This window comes from Notothenia rossii, assembly GCF_949606895.1.
Source record: "Notothenia rossii genome assembly, chromosome: 2".
NCBI classification, from domain to species: Eukaryota; Metazoa; Chordata; class Actinopteri; order Perciformes; family Nototheniidae; genus Notothenia; species Notothenia rossii.
In genome coordinates this window covers 65,836,805-65,857,087 of record NC_136904.1, presented here as the reverse complement: position 1 = coordinate 65,857,087, position 20,283 = coordinate 65,836,805, and the positions used below count along the sequence as shown (strand labels likewise).

Genomic DNA, 20,283 nt, shown 5'->3' with positions numbered 1-20,283 from the left:
CAGAACATAAAATCAAGTTATGCAAACGGTTATAACATACAGTATTAAGAAATCATACAACACAACCATTTTTTTATGATTTAACTATGTATATTAAACATGTACATTCTATGTGTAAATCAAATATAACAATGTATAACAATGTATTATTTGGTTTTGAGAACAACAATGAGGTGATTCACCAAATAAACTATTTGTTGTTTATCTCAATGTCCCTAATTATACATCCTAAAAGACTGTGCATTGTACATGTTGATTGAAGTACTTCAATCAATCAGGTTAATAGCTGGAGACCAAAAAGGAAATATAACTGACAAAGCAATTAAAGCAAGTAACGCAAAAGAAACAAAAATGAACAATTAGAGGAAAGCTGTTATTGGCCTGCGGTGTAACAGGTGCAGTCATATAAAGTTAATGACAGGTAAATCCTATAAGAGATCGAAAATAATAAGGCATAGGCATCCCGTTCTGGGAAAAAAGGGAAAGACCTCCTACTCTTGGACAATGATGTGCTCACCAAGTTGTATGGTAACCAGCAAGATATACTTGGAGATTTAGGAATTTACAGTCTAGTGTTTCAAAAAGGATCAAAAGTGAATGGTTCATTGATCAGGATGCATTCCAGGGACGCTGAGCATTTTCTTCAATACAATTTCAGTTGTGTACAAGTGAAATGTTTGACCTGATGCTGCAGCATAGGGAAAAGTCATATGGTCAACATATTCAAGGGTGATCTTCCATTGAGGAGTATGAATACAATCTCTAAATATAAAGTCAGTAAAGTATTTACATTTCTGATAGCACATCAAGTCTTGGCGGATATTCGTGCTTGAGAGCAGCAGCAATCTGGGGAAATACAGAGAAACAAAAAAGAGGGGCAGATCAGAAACCAAATTTGAGGTTTTTGAATACACAATGTGTGTTTAGCATTAATGAATACAAAAGTAACAGCAACATGTCTAGGTTGAGGCTAAATCAACAAAGATACTGTACATTCATTCTTAAGTAAATTACCTAAATTATGTTTCCTTCTTCATCTTCACTGGTGTCTGGACTGCTTAGGCCACTTTTACTTTCCTCTTCATGTTGAAGGAAACAAGCATCAGGACCTAAAGCAGTCTTGTACTGCTGCAGTACCACCTGCAACCTCTCCAACGCCTCAGCATGCTTCCTTCTTACGGTACGTCTACACTACAGGCATCAAACAAAAATGTCAACGCTTCGCCCATTCACTTGAATGGGGTGACGTAGAAGATTTGTAATCTTCGCCGAACTGCATTGTGGGGAGCATGGCATGGCTTTGCAAGCATCACGGCCCGTCTACACTACAGGCATGAAAAAATCTTGAAGCTGGGCGTGTCTGAAGCTTGGCGATTTTTTGCGAGCAACCAATCACATGAATCTCCCGCCCCCGACATACAAAGCAATAGCAATGTTAAAATGAAGTAAACTGGATATAAACTCTCCAAACAGGCGAAAAAACTATCAGTTTCACCCACTGTCTCTGCCACCTCCCTCCATGCCTGGTTCCTCCGGTTTGTATATAGTTCCGGTCGTAAAGAACCGGGTGATTTGCTACCGTAATATCTCGTTTGGAATATGAGGAAATGAACTGCGGTCTGGCTCTCCCAGCTTGCACGCGGTTTGATTGGCTGAGCTTGCACTGGCGGGATTTGCATAAACGGAATTTGATTGGCTGATGCCAAGCATCGAGCCTCAAAAGTTGAACATTGTTCAACTTTTGATGCCGATAGATGCTCGTGATGCTTGCAAAGCCATGCCATGCTCCCCACAATGCAGTTCGGCGAAGATTAAAAATCTTCTACGTCACCCCATTCAAGTGAATGGGCGAAGCGTTGAAAACATTTTTTGATGCCTGTAGTGTAGACGTACCGTCACGAGCATCTATCGGCATCAAAAGTTGAACGATGTTCAACTTTTGAGGCTTGATGCTTGGCATCAGCCAATCAAATTCCGTTTATGCAAATCCCGCCAGTGCAAGCTCAGCCAATCAAACCGCGTGCAAGCTGGGAGAGCCAGACCGCAGTTCATTTCCTCATATTCCAAACGAGATATTACGGTAGTAAATCACCCGGTTCTTTACGACCGGAACTATTTACGGGGATACAAACCGGAGGAACCAGGCATGGAGGGAGGTGGCAGAGACAGTGGGTGAAACTGATAGTTTTTTCGCCTGTTTGGAGAGTTTATATCCAGTTTACTTCGTTTTAACATTGCTATTGCTTTGTATGTCGGGGGCGGGAGATTCGTGTGATTGGTTGCTCACAAAAAATCGCCAAGCTTCAGACACGCCCAGCTTCAAGATTTTTTCATGCCTGTAGTGTAGACGGGCCGTTAGGGTGCACCCAAGTCCTCCATTCCCCTTGTCTACATCTGAAAATACACAAAATATTGTTATTTGGACATACTATAAAGTAAGATTGCTTCACGAGGCAAGAGCACTTCAATGGAGTATATTATCTCCCATGTACATATAAAGATGATTGTCACTGTCAAGGGACTTCATTATGTAAAATGGCCGGGTCGAATGGGCAAAGGCCATTATACTCCATCCAATTTCTGTGACCAAGAATGATTTGGGCTGACTTTTTTTCCTTTAAAACTCATACTTTACAACAGGGCTATTCAACTACACATTCAGTTGGGCCAGATATTATAACTACAAAATTCAGCTGGGCCAGACATTCAGCGGCCTGTAAAAAGCGGGTAGTGACACATTTTAAACAAACACATATTACTGCGATGAAAAACATGCAATTTTTATTCATTGTTTATCTAACAAAGGTAGGTCAAACAGTGCATAAAAACACAACAAATTAGCATTAATTTAACAGAATCTGAAAAAAAAGTGCACAGTTGTAGCATTACATTTGTTTGCTTTAGAAGTCAAATATTCAGGTTATTTTTTTTTAACCAGGCACATCACAAAGTGCATTTACTGAATACAATAATAGCAGTCTTAATACATTTCCTGACATCCAAAAAAAACAGCTAAAGAGCTCCAATGCAACACAAAGAGGTAGTACTGTAGCAATACTATTTTTTCACTTTTCAAGTAATAACAAAAAAATCATAAGTTTTGGTCACATTTGACCCAGACACGTTACAAAGTGCATTTAAATTAATACAGAAAGAACTGTCAAACCCTTCAGTGCACAAACCCATAACAAGGGATACGGGTAACTATATGAATGAATACTACACTACACGTCTACTATAGTAAACTAGTTGCTTACTATCACCTCATTTGTGATTTGTCATAGCTGACTTTCTCAATGGGAGAAGGGACATTTTTTGTTTTGAACAAGAGCAGTGATTTTTGGCTCATAGGATATCAATGCAATCCTAAAACATTGGTGAAAAGTGCTGTCAGTCAGGGAGCAGCGAGTGCTACTTTTGATTGAGTTCATGTGTGAAAAGCTTGATTCACATGTGTATCATGTTGATCCAAACATACTGAGCACACAGATCGCTACTTTCTGAACGTTAGGGAACTGCCGTTTTTTGACATCACTCCAAAACTTTGCTGGCCCGTTAGTGCGCTGCATGTCAATAAGTTCCAGTGTATATTTCCCCTTGTCGATGCAGGGAACCACTTCCTTTGCTCTGGTTCATACGTCCCCCTCTATTGCAACAGTGAAGGGGTCTCTGGCAAAGCCCATCACCTCTGTGGGCAGAGCAAGTCCATCCAATCGACCGGCAAAGTTCTCTTTCAACCTCGCAATGAAATCTGTAATCACATCCGTGATTTGTGCCGGAGATGTGATGTGTTTGGGGAGCGTCGGAAAATGCAGCATCCGACCCGTGCTCAAGTCGGTCGCGAAAAGGTCCAGCTTGACTTGGATCTGCTCCACAAGATCAATTACCTTTTTGTCTCTGTTTATGCTTCAGAGTTGAGAGAGACATGTTTTAGAGTTGCTATCATAGGACCACCGTTACTAGCACCACTAGATGCACTTTCAAAAAACGTGCTGCGTTGTGGTTTGGTGGTTTCTATGCAACGCGGAGTGTTGCGTTCATGGTCTGTACTAGTGTAAGAATTTGGCTACGGGAGGCTGGGCCACTCGGGAGTTGGTTCTGGGCCGCATCTGGCCCACGGGCCGCCAGTTGAATAGGCCTGCTTTACAAGGTAGGTTATGTTTTGCTTTCAACTTACCTTCCTCAGCCACCTTATTTTTTAGAGCAACTGCCATGTTCTGCAACCATGTGCAATGCTGCGACATCTCCCACAATAGGATGCCTTTCTCCTCTTGCAGTCTCCGTGTAAGCATGACTTGATCAAGTATCTTTTTCTTGGCTGTAAAGTTAGCTAAAATCCAATCACAGTTATGTATATACATGAATCACATTTTCATTATAGCATAACAATATGTTTAAAACTCCAAACATGTACTTTCAAAATAATCAAATGTATACACAATAAGAAAACTTAAGATATACCCTTAAACTAAATGAACGTTCTAACACTCTACATGATATGTGCATAACTCAGCAAGGTATACCTTCATATAACAGAACTTCAAATGAATTATTATGAAATATCTGAAAACTGACCCATGCCATGAACTTCCCACGGCCACAGCGCGGACATGATGCTCCCTTCAGAGAGGGAATGCTCCACCGCAGCAACATCTATGCCTCTGGCAGAGTCGTGTACCAGCTGGTTGTACTTCAGTACCTCCTGATTAAGGCGCTTTTTGTCGTCTGCAAGCTTCCTTCGAAGTCGATGGCGGAGCTTGCTGCTGTCTGAAAAAGACATGAAGTAGTGGGATAGGGATATGTGACAAACTATATTTGCAAGTGCAAAAAATATATATAATTCAGTCGGTTGAATCTGCAACCTAAAACATTATATTGTTATACCATTCTGTCGGTAAAGGGATTTCTTCCGCTGCCTCACACTTAGGTAAAGCCCCTCAATGCTTTGCTGCAGTGCTGTTTGAAGGATGTCTTCAGAAGTACCCGATGTTTCGGATGTTCCTGTAGAAATAATATTGGCAGTAAAATGTACTGTTACACAACACGTAACGGTTTTGAGAAACAAAGTTGTGCAACATATTTAACACCTTTTAACACAAATTGATGGTACAACTATGGAAACTGGAACATATCAGAAATAAACATGGACACATAGTTGGCTTGCTATTGCTTGAAGATTATGTCCCTGTCTACTGAAATCCAGTGAGGGTCCCATTACGTGGCATAACAAATCAGCCTTATTGCCTTAAAATTGGCTGCTCTTTTGGATCAAATCTGTAAATTCAAACAGTCATGGACAATGATATGTAGCTGGTGTTATCTCGTCGTGCTTACCAGATGCCCATTCCTTCACGTCGGAAATCCACGTCGACACCATGTCATCTGAGACACAATGTAGCTCCGTCTTGAGTTCCTCAAGACTTGCAGTCTCTTCCAGGAGCCTCTTACTAGTCTGATAAACAGTAGACAATGGACATTTATCAAGATTAAAACTTGCTATGATTAACAACAAGCCATGTGCAAATGACAAAGGACACAACCACACCTTTAATAGGAGGCTCACCTTCACATATCTTGTGGAAAGTGCCTGGTGAAGGAAGTCACCTTTTTTCCTGTTCCATCCCATTGCATGCACTGTGAGCATGTCCAGTCGTGCTTTTGAAAGCAATAATGAGGTTATGATGTGTCATCTAAAAAAGTATGCAATAATAGGGCAAAACCTTCCACTCACCTGCTTTGGACATGTATTTTGTTGTCAGGGCACAACGGGACAGGTAGCTGTTGACCTGCTCCACCTCTTCCCCAGCGGTCATCCCTGCTCCCTCCTGGTTCTTCCCACTCCATATAATCTGATGGTAAAAGGTTGCTGGAATTGTTGTGCAAAGAGGCTACATACTACTATACTTAAGCAATAGCTCACGACAGGCCGTGGTATATGCTCATTATATCACAGCTAAGGGGCGTGGTTCGGCCCGACGCTCACCTCGTCTCCAATGTCCGTTATTGCATTTAAACAGAGGATAGGTTCTTTTCACATTCAATATATGCTTAACACGCCGTTTCTCCTCATATTCTCTTTCATCACTTTTCATTTAACACATTCTAAACGCTATAATCAATACTCTAAACAATACTTCTCGGCTCGTGGTTTCCGGTCATTCCGGATGTTGTCACATGCTACTCTCGTCTGTAAACAATAATGTATTTAAATAAACTGTACCTTCATTTAATATTCAGCATGGTAGTATCTCGACATCTATAGTTGTAGTGTTAAGTCAGTAGGCTTCGGTTTGCACCACTCTATATCATTTCGCTACTAAATTCACCTCTTCAGGAAATTGTATATTAGCCACATGCTAAATGCTAACCGTAGATGAAGGATTTTCAGAATAAAAGCTTAACTGCTTGTGCACAAGAATTTCTGGTTTTTCAGTATAAAAGAGCATGAAAACTGACGGCATGTTTAAACTACATTTCCCCATTAAAACATTGATTTTAATTTCTAACAATAGTCCCTCCGTTGCCTTCTGCACAAAACATAGTGCAAGGTGGTTGCTATGCAACAACACTAACAGCAAGCGAACATATTAGACAGAGAGCATTGATCCATTATTTGGCTGTTTATTTACATTAATGTGTATGTTGCTGTTTATTGTGCATCCACTGAAAAACTGTCCAGCATCAGTAGCATGGCTTACGTGTTCATTTGTATAGGTTGAGGTTGTTCGAGGCTGTTGCTTGGCGTGGCGAGAATATTGCTCCACTTTCTCCGGTCCCCGAGATTGGGTTTCCAGTAGCTCTGGAGAGAGCTTTTGCACCTGTGGCCACTAACGGTCATAATTTATCTGCTTTGTTTCAAGACCCGCATCAGAAAGCTTTTGAATGGTGGTACTTTTCCAGTTGTTCTACCTGCTCTTCACGTAGCTCTGCATGTCGTAGTTTAGGTGCTTTTTTTTTCTGGAGATATCACTGCTCAATCCACTCCTCAATACTATAGTAAGACCCCCCCGGACGTCGAAGTTAATCTTAAATGTTTCCATTTTATGCTTTGTAAGTTTGTTTCGTAACGGAAGACATTTAAATATATTTATAAAACTGACAAGTCAAATCAAGCAATCTGATTGCTCGATAGCGTTTTTGCGGACCTCTTTGATTACAGATTTGAAAACATCGTTGCTTGCTTTAAAAGTAGCACAATTCATTATGTTAAACCTTCAAAAGTATCTAGATATCCCTGCCCTAATGCCAAAGGAACTGCACACTGAATATGTTTTGCCGTTTGATGTCTATGTCTGGACCGCTGCGTCAAAAAGGAGGGCTTCTGCCCCGTTACTTCTCCGCTGCTTTCTTGTTCCAGTATGATCAGCCCAACGGTATACTGTTTTTCTCAGACGCGGAGGGATACTGACTTGTTGTGAAAAGTAATTTACAATTCTACCCGTGGTATACGCTCAGTATATCACGGCTAAGAACCAATCAGATTGCTTGATTTGACTTGTCCGTTTTATAAATATATATATATTTGTTTACCATTGATGGTAATTAAAATCACTGGTTTGCCTGGTACCACAGTGAAGTTTGTGCCTTTACAGGAGCAGTTGGATGCCTTCACAGTTGGCAATATGCAAGCTGTCAAAAAAAAAAGAAAAGCACTAATTACCATTATATGCTGGCCGAAGAGACATGTGAACATCAAAATGCAAGTTTGAGAGAGCATACCTTGGTCATGGGTGTCATATCCACCTTCCACTCTAACAACACACGTTGTTGGACTAATTGGTTTAAAAAAAACATTCATTAAACTGTCCCTGTTGTGGAGTGGCTGGTTCTTGTGATGAAGTACATCACAGTCTCCACAGAACCACTCCTCGGGGAGACACTCTACACCTTGGGAGGAAATACAAAATGATTCTAATATCCTAGAATTACTTTCATTTTCATGTGGGTTTTCTCTAGGTATCCAGTTTTCTAACATCCCAAAAGTCATGCATGTTAGCTGAAATAGCAGGGCACTGAGCATTAATACTGAAAAATTACAATTTGGTAAAGTAATTTAAATAAAGGTAAATGTTATCTCACCTAATAACAGCCGGCTCGTGGCAGAGGCCACACAGGGGATGACCAACAGCCTCTTTTTCTAGAAGGCATTGTAGCTGGTGTGGTCTCGCTTCTTTCCAGCGCTCTGAGGCTTTCTGCTGCCGAAAAAACCAGGATGGCAGAGCTTTTTTGAGGCTCAGGAGGAGGACATGAGGAAAGAATGTCAGAGAGTCTCTCCATATTCTTTTCTGTGAACAGAATGGGAAACTTTAACTGTAAATGACTATATTTAAGATGAACACTAAAAATCAAGGATCATTTCTTTGCTCAGTATGGAACTGGCCAATATCTTTACTGAATTAAATTCCTCGTTCGAGTCCTGAACTGTCAGTTGTGTATAAAGTTATTTTCTCTCACTAACACAATTTATTTAAAAATTGATTTTAGTTTTAAACTTAAAGCCATTTTTGTGATTTACCAAATTTGTGTTGTGCTGAAGGTTCAGTAAGCAGAACCTCCACACTGGAAGACTGGAAGCCCTCAGTCGGGGGGGATGTGACTGTAAAACATCACACAGAGGGTTAACAACAGATAACTGATGATTTGTATTATCTACCTATTGTTTAAAAGCTTGTGAAATTAAATAAAGCATAGTTCTTATGACACCACAGTGGGAATCTCTCCGACTGTAGTGTCACTATGCGTTTATATATTGGAATTATTGTAGACCCTCAACAAGCAATTACTGTGTTTTAATTCGATTTTCAAACCATTTACTTAGTAAATTCATAAAAATGTAAAATAATTGGGATTTCAACCTGTAGCTGAGCCTTGGCGTCGCCCTCCACGCCTCCCTCTCGGCTTGCCACGTCCGACACAGCCCCTTTTAGGGGACTGTAAAGTGTCTCCTACAGAGCGTGCCCGTTTCCTCTCCTCAGCTGCTTTCTATGACCAAGTAACAACTCATGTAAGGTTGATGTTGCTGATAAACTGATACTATATGACAGTGGACAAATAAAAGTAAATTCATTCACTTGAAGAACATTTTTGCTTCAAGTTTTTCCTACCATATACAACTAATGAAGTAAAACAAGTTGAACAAGCTTTATTTAGTAAGCCTCTGCCCCCCATGTTGTAATGATGAACCGTTTTGCAAAGGCCCTATGCATTGATCCAAAATCCAGTTACTCTTGGCCTGTTCAGCATTTTTTGGATAACAGATAGTGCCAAATTCAAGTGGGAAATGAATGAGGTCATATGGGTTAAAACACCAACCTTAGCTTCAGCTAGCATGTGTTCATGCTTCAGCTCAAGAGCCATGCGTTTCCCTTCTTTGGATGTAGGATTATTGGGGTCTGGGTTGTGTTTTGTTGCCATTGCAACACAGCCAGCCAGCCAGCCAGCCAGCCAGCCAGCCAGCCAGCCAGCCAGCCAGACAGACAGCCAGCCAGCCAGACAGACAGCCAGCCAGCCAGACAGACAGACACAACAGATATGCAACAGCTGCTGTATGAGACAAACAGAGATCGAGAGACAGATTGTAAGATTGAGATGGATAGATGAAGAAATAGATAATGAATGAAAGAAAAAGATAGAGACAATAACTATAAGAAAGGTAGGTAGATAGACAGAGAGATAGGTTGAGTTTGGCTCTTAAAAGTGCCGTTGGTTTTATGATGGTGTAGATCAGTGTATGGGTTTGTGGTGTGGGTACGGGAGCTGCAGGAGAGAACAGAAAAAGTGAATTATGTATTGAAACTAGCTTTTTTAAATGCACATTGTGATGGTTTAACTACTTTAGACAGACTGAGTTCATTTACGTGTTTCCTGTTTCATACACGTAACAAGCACATGGAAGTGGACTATGCCCCTCCCCCCAAACATATATTAAAATGTCGGCCAGCGTTAGTACTGTCATGTGTAAAAAAAAAAACGATTAAGATAACGTATAACTCACACTTTAACACCAACGTATGTAGCCGTAATTAAGACAAATATTTTTCACACACCACTTATGAGCTGATATAAATGTAGCTAACCTAGTTTATGTTGAACGTAAGCTAGCTAGCTAGCCGCCCGCAAGAATAATTTCACATTAATGTTGCTTTGCTGATTATGGCGAAAGCATTTCTCAGACTTAGAACAGTTCAGTATGTATGATGAACCATGCGAGAAAAGGCTTCAAAAAAAGCCCCAATTATTAAATCTAAGCAAAACATGTATCAGACTTTAGTGACCCAACTTACTTTGTCAGAGGATGGATCGCAATGCCGGTGGCAGCGTCTTTGGCCAATAGGTGGTGCTCTGAATGATGTAATTTCCTGTACCGATTATACAATAAAATATTAATATATTTCCTATATTTTGACACGATAACTCTTTAATAACCTAAGTAGCCTACGGACAAAAACAAAAAAGTATATATTGCCTTATAAAATGCAGAAAAGTTTAAACATCTAACATGATAATAATAAATAAAAAATAATGATATCTTAAACCAAAATAAATAAAATGGAAAATTAACCGACAACAACAATTTAACATAAATAAAACAAGGATTAAAACAAGGATAAGTTTGACTCAATGTTGTGTAAAGTACGGTTAAAAAAAATATTTTTTTATTTTTATTTTTTGAAAATAATACAGCTTCCAGCTTCCCGAGACACGAAGAGGAGACACAAACAATTCTTCCACTTGAAATGCATTTAAACTGTGTCAGGGAGATGTTTAACCGGTTCATTTTAATTGGTTAATAATTGGTGTTTAATACTGGCAACTTCTAATTGTTGGGGGGGGGGGCGGCGTTCGATCCAGTTTCGATTCCGTAACCTCGGCGCACTGCCACTCCAACATCCAATCCCGACTTGAAGTTTAATCACGGGGACTGTAGTCCTAAACGATAGCTGGGGATTATGTAGTGTCTTCGGCCATCCTAAACTCGATGATGCTCGAAATGTCCCTTATAGGCCTACGTCTGTTTCCGGTTATTTTTATTTTGAAATTCAGTTCCTGAAGGACGGCAAAAAAGCCCGAGATTATAGAATCAAACAAATAAATAAAAACAAGGATAATTGTGTGTTATTGTTGACTAAATAGCAGTGTGTTATTTTGAAAAGAATAACAAATTAGAAGGAAAAATTAGCCCCATTTATTTTCCTCACAGACAGCAACAAAAGTCCGAAATGATACGATTTTAAATAAAAGCAATAATCGTGGCTTGATATTGAGTAAGAACATGTTTTTATGAACCACACAGCTTCCAGTCTTCCTATAACACGTAATGCCGTGAGACTACCAACAGAAATACATTGCTTTTTTTTCGTGCTGTGCAACACGAAAAAAAAGGGGAAAGACTACCAATAGAAATACATTGCTTTTAAAATCGTGCTGTGCAACACGAAAAAAAGGGGAAAATCGTGTTGGTGAACACGAATCAATAGATTAAAAATCGTGTTGGTGAACACGAAATGCCGTGAGACTGGGTTGGACCGTACCTCTCCGTGACGGAGTGAACTCCGTCTGTAGCCACACTCGCAGCTCAACGAGGCTCCCTCCTGTCAGATGGAGGGAGTAAATACAGCAGCAAGCTTTGGGACGGCCTCCCCTCTCTCCGGCAGAAACAGGAAATGCCGTAACTGTATGTAACAACGGTTTCAAATCAGCATCTATTGGACAAAAAGTTTAAATTAATAACTCAAATAAAACTCCAAACATCTTTCATTGTGTTTCAAAGCTCTTTTAGTTTTAAACCTGATGTTTATAAGCTTCTTAGTTTTTGCAACGGTCTGTAAATATACAAAACTTTATAATAAAATGCACACATTTACCTTTTTCTAGACTAAACACAGGTATGATCCTAAGTTAAAAACATATGAGGTTATCATGAGGTTGTTAACATTGCAATTTATCAGTGGATTTTTGCTGGAACTACTTGTTAACAGCTTGTTTCCTGACGGACACACACAGCGTGACTCCGGTTAGGCAGAGGCCGGTCTCAAGTCAGCACCGCTGCAGACTCGCTGTTTGAGGGCTTGATAGCTCACTCCCACTCCACACCGCTCCACACTCGTTGCTTTGGAACAGCCCTCAATATGGCGGACCCTCCGCGTGAACGTGCAAATGGAAGGGTAGGGTGTAGGGGTAGGGTGTAGGGGGCGGTTTGGGAATGGGCCTGAGTCTCTCAGGAGAGGACTCTCCTCCACTTTGCTGTTGAAAAAACTCCTTATATCCGTTAACGTAGCTCGCTAGCACCAGAAGCTAACAACAACGATCTCCGGTACTGGTGCGCTCTCTCTCTCTCTCGCTCGTGCACACACACACACACAATGGCTCATTCCACACACACACAGAGCCAAGCTTTAATGAAACAAAGACACCCAGACGTAATAGTACTGTATCATATTATTTTCGAATCAATAATCCTTCAAAATATGAATTTTCGAACGAAGTTCGGCCATGTTTTTTTTTCTGCAGGGAGAAATTTGAAGAACACGTGCCAGCCATTGGAATGAATGGTGAAAAAACGTAAGGATCCTACAATTTCAGAGTCATTTTTGTAGAAATACTACGTCCTACGTTGTGGACCAACGTAGTTATTACATGTTTTTTTGTGAGACTGGGTTGGCCTTTCTCTCAAAGTGATGACTCGGTGACAGTCATTATATAATGTGACGTATTTTGCTTAATATTTGGAGTAAAAAAACAATCCTGATATCATTAGAAAGCCAGGAATCTCCTCTTTCCAACAGTGTATACAGCTCAAAATGTGTCTTCGGGTCAATGCGACTGATTTCGATGGAGCAGGTCACATATGGTCAAGTTGTACCTCTTATAAAAGACACAGCATCCAATTACAATGAAAAGACAAAGAAAAGTACACATATATATACAAAAATATAGTTTTCTGAACTGTTAACCCTTTTAATCTTTTCTTTTGATAAAATAAATGTTTCCATTTGTCTCTGTCGATTGCTATGGATGGTCTTTTTCAGCCTTAAGTTCTTGTACAAGTTGTTTTCCATCGTTTTCTCTCACACTGTGACATTTAAATGTCATAAAGAACTCCCTACCTGATTTTGATATGTTTCCAGCATTTCAGAACTGTTGACCTCAGGTTTGGTGCTGGATCAAACCCCCCATTCTAAAGTTAATTTTCAGAGTGAGAAGTAGTTTCAGAGTTTGGCATTTAGGGACTTAATCAGCAAGCCTGTTTCATTTCCCCGGATAATAATTTCCCTTGTTAATACGATCTTGTTTTTCTAATTAACAGCGGGCGGATTTCTTTGTAGTTTCACTTTTATGTTAAATATAAACAGAAACTTTTTTTCTCAGTGCACGGTAGGTAAACATGTGCTTTACCATCTATTTGATTCAGAAATATATTTTCATAATACATGTTTGTAAAGCTAGAGAATAAAACAACATCTTTAAAGTATGTGCATATTGACTTTAACATGTGTTTCACAAAAAAAGTCTCACCTCCACGTTGTTTTCAGACTCAACAGATAGTAGGAGCGCTGCGAATCATTTTGGCAGATGCTATCTCTGTCACTGTTGCATCTGTGTTTGTATCTGTACTGCTGTGTTTGTCTCCCGCTCTGTCCCCTAACACTGAGGAAGACATTAAACAGCAGGCTCAGGTGTCAGATGAGAGATTCAGGGAGATAAATAGATTTCTGCTGCGTTAAAGTTTTTCCGGTCACTTCACATTATGGAATCTGTGATCGGCTCAAGGACAAATGGGAACAAAGTTTGAGCTCACAATGTGTTGGATCGAATCAGAAAATTACTCTGTGAATTCACCCCGGGATGACTGCTATTTCTACTTAACTTATTATCTTAAACTGGCACTAGAGCATCCAAGAGCCCTCTAGACTCTAGAGAACCTGTAATTTCCTGTGGCTGAGGTTATTTGTTTGTTCTGTTTGTATAGAACAATGTCCAAAATAACTATTGTTTTTGATGAGGAATTTTGGTTCACATTGGGTTTATTCAGTATGATTTTGCAGTGCACTGTTTATGTCCAACGTTAGGTTAGTTGGAATTCACCAAAGCTAAGAAACTGTGGGTTGTAGAAGCAAAATGTTTTCTTCGATTCTTTGAAGCAACTCATAATTTGCACTTCATTTCCATCTTAAAAGACTCAATGTGAAGAACCGAGCCGGCCTTTTTCAAAGCATTACGTCACATTTCGTTCAGCTGAGGCTATAAAGTGCCACCTACAATATGTGGAATAACCCATGCAAATAAAACATTCAGAACAAAAAGAAAAATGCAGATATATTTGCTTCAAATAACCCAAACCATTGTAGTAAGTAGTGAGCATATTGGCAGATGCAGAGCAAAGTGCAGGGCTGTATGGTTTGGCCTGGATGTGGAAAGATTCCCTTCACTGCGCGTGGGTCTGGGCCAGTATCTTAAAGCGGATTTGGGCAGCGACTGGTAACCAGTTCAGGGAGCAGGCAAGCAAGTGTGGGAGAACTCGGGGAGGTTGAGAACCAGTCGAGCTGCTGCATTCTGGATTAGCTGCAGAGGTCGGATGGCACTTGCTGGTAGGCCAGCCAGGATGGAAAAAGTACTGTATGTCTCTTTCTAAATAGAAAGAAGCCTGCCGGAGAAAGCAACACAAATGTTGCACTCCCCGGGAATTGGACCCTTGACTCTGTGCCTGAATTTAAGGTAACTGCTTACTGAATCTTTGTCTGTGAGCCAACAGCTCTTCTAGCCTGACGGCAGCGGTGAGTTTTGGGGTATTTTCTGTTTTTTCTCTGCTTTGAATGTAACCCAACCTGAAGGCCATCGTAGTTCTTTACACTATTGGAAGGGAGGGGCAAGCAATTGGTTGCAACAACACGACTAGATTTATTTTGTTCAAATACATTGCTCCTTAATGTCTATGTGTGTGAAAGAATATTAGGTGAAATTATTATTTAAAAAATGTAGGTCACTGCTATACAGTACAGCATGATTTTGAATTATACGGTATAGTAATAAATAAAAACGTTGATGATTAATCCCTAATTAAAGCTAGATAATTTCTCCTTATTTTTAAAAAGGAATCCAAGTTCAATTTTAAAAGACAAATCATAGCAAAGTATTGAAACCCTCTCTGGTAAAGGTTAATCCCATACGAGGTCTAGCAATGACCTTTCCACAATGCTAACATCCAGCAGACTTTCAGAGCACAGAAATATGTTCACTCAAGCTTCCTTTAGCCATTACGCATAACAGCACCGTCTGTATAAATATTTCTATTTAATCTGTTAGCACAGTTATGTTAATGACGCAATCATAAATGAAGCTAGGAGACATAACAAGCCCTATTATTAGTATCCATTTTCCTCGGGCTGCCATGCGAAGAACATTTATAAACATAATCCCTGGATCCCTTCATGCTATTTAGCAGTGCTGATGTGTATGAGAGACGGGGTTTTGAAAATCTCATTACATCCGCTGTCACTTCCCTCAGATGTTGTGAGTAACGACTCCTCACACACTGACACTGCAGAATCCATCGCTGCCCATTTGAAACCTGGGCTGAGTTACAAATTGATTCCTCGGCTCAGGTTTGTGGGTGATCTTGCTTTAATTGAGTTGAGACTTGTGTTTTGCTTTTTGTAAAAATGGTTCGTATCGTCAGTTAGCTGCGTTTCTTCACGTTAATAGGTTGTTAAATGTTAAGAAGCCCTGAGACACAGTTATGTGAGAAAAAAAGAAGCCCGGTGTCCCGATCTGTCTGTGTTGTGTTTTGTCTTGTCTAGATCTGTCTTTGGTTTTCTGTCTGCATTGTGTCTTGTCTAGATCTGTCTTTGGTTTTCTGTCTGCGTTGTGTTTTGTCTTGTTTAGATCTGTCTGTGGTTCCCTTCCGTTAGTTTCCCTGGTGTGTCTAATTTACCCGATTGTGTTCACCTGGTGTCCCTGTGTTTTCTCCTCCCTCCTCACCTGTGTCTTGTTTGTATGATTAGTCTTGTGTGTATTTAAGTTCGGTTTTTTCTGTCTGTCTCTGTCGGTTCGTCTTGTGTTATGACTTGGTCTGCGGTGAGTGTTCTGTTCAGTCTTTGTTAATAGTTAAGGAAGCGGTCAGGGTTCAGCAGTGAGAGGCTGCTCTGGCAGATGCATGCAAGATTACGATGGAGGATCAAGATTTGGTTAAATTCTTACCTGCCTGGCTTTGGGATTACCTCATGGTAGTGATGGGATAATGATACCTCAAGGAGTGTATTGACACACTATACAAACTGTGTCGGCACTGTATTGATACTGCGCCGGTCACCCAATAGTGCCCCCTGCAGTTGTTAGAAAATCATTGCAGGTAAAGAAATTCCTTGTTTATGTAAATGCTAAACTGAGTTGGTATGTAAAATTTAGCAAATTTGAGTTACAATTCAGAGTTACAATTTGTGACTTATGTACACAATTTTGTTAACTTAACTGTTCAATCATATGAAATAAAATACTTGAGAAAAGAAGTGATTTGTTTATGCATTTTTATTGAGGAGCAACAGCTTTTGTAGTGTCTTTGCTCCAAGGCGATTTCTCCTCTTTGATACCAGTTCCCCCGCCTTAGAAAATACTCTCTCACACGGCACAGATGAACATGGTGAGCAGAGACATTTCAGTGCAAGTTCATGAAGGTGTGGATACGCTCTTTTGTTGCTCTTCCAATATTGCAATGGGTCTTGTTTTCTGGGTAAGTTGCTTTCTGCCAGGTAGCGTTGGACTTCTAGTATCGAATCAGCTGTGGCATTAGAGATCCTCTTGTTCTCCTCAACCTCCATGTCAAATGTTTCCCAGAGATTGTGCCCTAAAAAAAATATAATAATAATAATCACAAGTATATTATCACATGACAAAGTGCCACAGAAATATACAAATAAACAGAAAGAAATGTGTTTTCATACCTGAACTGGGTTCTGATCCATGTGAAGAGCTAGGCCCTTCTTCTGCTGGGTCAGGCTCTTGGCTCCTCATTTGGTCAGCACACTCCAACTTCAGTCTTTTGACAGCTTCAGTTGCCTTCAGTGAGCTGACGAATCCAATTGTTTTGAACCTAGGATCCAAAAGTGTTGCCAGTGTCATCACACTGAGTGATTCCATGCTAGAGATGCATTCTGTTAGCCGCTTTCTCAGATTTTCTGCAAGCTGTTTAGCAGCTGTTTTTCTCACCGTTGACGCTTGACGGTGAAGCTCAACGTGGACCATTTTCAGCATGGGAATAACCTTTGACCCAGAGACTCTTTTTTCCTCAGACAGTTCAGTTGTTGCTTGGTCAAAAGGAGCAAGCACCCTGAGCATCTCTTCAATGGTTTCACAGTCTTCCGTAGTCAGTGGAGTGATGTCCCTTTTTAATGAGGCCAGTGACACCCAGACTGCCTCCTTCTGCTCAGCCATTCTTTCAAACATGTGGTAGGTGCTGTTCCATCTTGTTGGCACCTCATTGATTAATTTATGGACCGGTGTTCCCAGCTGCTGCTGTATTTGAGTGAGCTTCTCTTTGGCAGTAGTGCTCGATCGAAAGTACGTCACTATTTGTCGTGTTTTGTTGCGTATTTCTGTAAGTGTTTCGACCTGATCACATGATTTCCTCACCATTAAATTCATGGTATGGGCTATACAAATGGTATGGCGTATTTGCAGCATCCGAGCCCATGAAATCATGTTTGCTGCTGCATCAGTGACAAGACACCTGACCTTTGCAGCTATGCCCCACTCCTCCATGAGGCTCTTTTTAACTGTGGCCATGTTTTCAGCAGTGTGTTTTTCAGGAAAATGCTGCACTCCCAAGACTGACGTATGGAGTTCATGGCTTTCTTTGTCCACATAGTGGCAAGTAACCGCTAGATATGCCTCCATATTCATGGATGTCCACATATCAGCTGTTAAACTAACAGCAACGGCGCTCTGGAGGTCCTTTTTTGTTTTCTCCTTTTCCTTCTCATACCTCTGGCTCACCAAATCCTTGATGGTCTGAAAATAACCATACAAATATTCTTATACCAAAATATAGTTATATAGTACAAAAACATAATAATAACCTTTCTTAAACATACCTTCCTGCTTGGTAGAACATACAAGAGTATGATGAGCTTCAAGAGCTCCCTGAATCCCTCATTTTCAACCAAGCTGAGTGGCTGACAGTCTTTGATGATCATGTTGACCACTGCCTCATCCACTGCTTGCTTAGGAACTGCAAGCCAAAAGGAAATATTTCGTTAAAAGCTTATTTAAGGTCTGTATTTTTTTTTTTTACAAACAATGTTAATCTAGCAGAGAAATGCAATAGAGGAAAACTTCCCTGATCGGGAATTGAACCGAGGTCACTGGGGAGTGAGCTCTGAATCTTACCCACTAGACCACCAGGGCTGTAAAGTGAATAAGGAGAACATGTCAACATACCTGGGGTATTCTCACGGGTATCTGCTGATTCTTCATCGCCACCATGCCGAGCTCTATAATGCCTCAGCATTGATGAAGTGCTCTTATTGATGTAAGATAGCTCCGTAGAACAGAGCCGACACTTCACCTACAATGACATAAACATTTAATTTATCAGAAAACTATTCAAACCACTTACCAGAACAGAGTAAAAACTAAGGTGGCGCACTGCATTCACTTGTCAAAGAAAAATGACAATGACATAGGGTATCTATCAGGATCTCGTAATAACAAGATAATATGAATAAAGCAACTGTAAGGCTATTTCACTGACTATCATATGTATCACAGGTGACGTTGTGACGACAAAGTGAATGCAATGCGCCACCCAAAAAACATATGGTATATAATGGAAAAACTAACAGTAAACAGTGCTCAAAGGAGAAAAAGATTTACCTTGTTTAGCGTCAGAAGATCAAAATTATTCCACACTGGGGAAAACTTCCTTGAACGATCCATTATAACGCAACAGCAAAACTCCATCCAACAAACCCACGACATGTTGATGCAGTTTGATACCTTATAAACACACTTTGGCGCAACAAATTCAACCGATACACTTCCTGTATCGGTCACGTGATTAGTTCTTAAAGCAATACACGCACCAATACGGGGTTTCACTCTTGGGCTCTCGGCTAAGTGCTGACGCACCAGTGTTGCTCGTCCCATCACTACCTCATGGTTTGTTTTCCCGATCCTGATAGACCCAGGTCTCCCAATTCCCTTTTTGATACCACACGCATCGGTGTGGTCCGTCTGGCGTCAGCCCCTGCTTCTCACCGAGTGTTTGCTCCAGAACAGGTCCCAGCAGCCAGGGTTCCGGCCCTGGTTCCGGCCCCAGCAGCCATGGTTCCGGCTTCAGTACCAGCCCCAGTAGCCATGGTCCCGGCTTCAGTACCAGCCCCAGTAGCCATGGTCCCGACTCCAGTTTCGGCTCCAGGACTGGCTTACCGGCCGACTCCAGCACCTTGTCTCCTGTCGGCGTACCGGCGGACTCCAGCACCTCGTCTCCTGTTGGCTCTCCAGCCGACGCCAGCTCCCTGTGTCCTGTCGGCGTACCGACCGACTCAAGACCCTTCTCAAGACCCTTCTAAAGTCCTCTCTCAAGTTCCATCTCAAGTCCCCTCTCAAGTCATCTCTAAAGTCTCCTCTCGAGTTCCCTCTCAAGTCATCTCTCAAGTCCCCTCTCGAGTTCCTTCTCGAGTCATCTCTCAAATCTCCTCTCCAGTTCCCTCTCAAGACTGCTCTCGAGTTACCTCTCGAGTCTGGTCTCAAGTTCCCTCTCAGGTCACCTCTCGAGTTCCCTCTCAAGTCATCTCTCAAGTCCCCTCTCGAGTCTCCTCTTGAGTCCCCTCTCGAGTTACCTCTCAAGTCACTTCTCGAGTTCCCTGTCAAGCCCTCTCTCGAGTTTCCTCTCGAGTCCCCTCTCAATTCTCCTCTCGAGTCTCCGTTCAAGTTCCCTCTCGAGATCCTTCTCAAGTCACCTCTCAAGTCAACTCTCAAGTTTCCTCTCGAGTTCCCTCTCAAGCCCTCTCTCGAGTCCCCACTCCAGTCCCTACTCAAGTGCCGTTGGAGGTTCCGCTGGGGGTCCTGCCAACTCCATGTCCTGTCCCGTTGGGGGTCCCGTCGACTGCTCTCTACCGGGGGTCCTGCCAACTCTACGTCCCATGCCATTGGAGGTTCCGCTGGGGGTCCTGCCAGACCTATGTCCTGTTCCGTTGGAGGTCCCACTGACTACTCTTCTACCGGGGGTCCTGCCAACCCTCTGTCCTGTCCCGTTGGGGCTCCCGCCATCTACTCTTCTGCCGGGGG

General features: G+C 41.4%; 3 protein-coding genes across 9 annotated transcripts; all 3 read right to left on the bottom strand.

Annotated features, from left to right (window-relative positions):
- Positions 1 to 1,062: 1,062 nt before the first annotated feature.
- LOC307028527 (uncharacterized protein) lies at positions 1,063 to 6,379 on the bottom strand. 7 transcript variants are annotated; one of them, XM_079663623.1, is made up of 8 exons: positions 6,221 to 6,379; positions 5,732 to 5,849; positions 5,546 to 5,655; positions 5,335 to 5,452; positions 4,885 to 5,001; positions 4,576 to 4,767; positions 4,178 to 4,330; positions 1,074 to 1,191 (listed from the first exon to the last, which is right to left on the bottom strand). In XM_079663623.1, the coding sequence occupies exons 1-8, from the start codon at positions 6,224 to 6,226 to the stop codon at positions 1,187 to 1,189; spliced, it is 819 nt and encodes a 272-aa protein (XP_079519749.1). In that variant the 5' UTR covers positions 6,227 to 6,379; the 3' UTR covers positions 1,074 to 1,186. The 7 variants fall into 7 exon arrangements, with proteins under 7 accessions (XP_079519752.1, XP_079519751.1, XP_079519749.1 ...); XM_079663626.1 differs by lacking the exon at positions 4,178 to 4,330 and having other exon boundaries at positions 1,063 to 1,191; positions 6,221 to 6,378; XM_079663625.1 differs by lacking the exon at positions 4,178 to 4,330 and having other exon boundaries at positions 1,063 to 1,186; positions 6,221 to 6,378.
- A 1,162-nt stretch (positions 6,380 to 7,541) lies between these two features.
- Positions 7,542 to 12,050, bottom strand: LOC307028962 (uncharacterized protein). Its single transcript, XM_079664378.1, has 8 exons — positions 11,532 to 12,050; positions 10,284 to 10,358; positions 9,313 to 9,756; positions 8,856 to 8,982; positions 8,516 to 8,596; positions 8,080 to 8,285; positions 7,720 to 7,887; positions 7,542 to 7,629 (listed from the first exon to the last, which is right to left on the bottom strand). The coding sequence occupies exons 3-6, from the start codon at positions 9,412 to 9,414 to the stop codon at positions 8,080 to 8,082; spliced, it is 516 nt and encodes a 171-aa protein (XP_079520504.1). The 5' UTR covers positions 9,415 to 9,756; positions 10,284 to 10,358; positions 11,532 to 12,050; the 3' UTR covers positions 7,542 to 7,629; positions 7,720 to 7,887.
- A 4,456-nt stretch (positions 12,051 to 16,506) lies between these two features.
- LOC307029831 (zinc finger BED domain-containing protein 4-like) lies at positions 16,507 to 19,073 on the bottom strand. The gene is made up of 5 exons (XM_079665918.1): positions 18,868 to 19,073; positions 18,433 to 18,559; positions 18,087 to 18,223; positions 16,938 to 18,003; positions 16,507 to 16,840 (listed from the first exon to the last, which is right to left on the bottom strand). The coding sequence occupies exons 1-5, from the start codon at positions 18,970 to 18,972 to the stop codon at positions 16,515 to 16,517; spliced, it is 1,761 nt and encodes a 586-aa protein (XP_079522044.1). The 5' UTR covers positions 18,973 to 19,073; the 3' UTR covers positions 16,507 to 16,514.
- Positions 19,074 to 20,283: the final 1,210 nt, after the last annotated feature.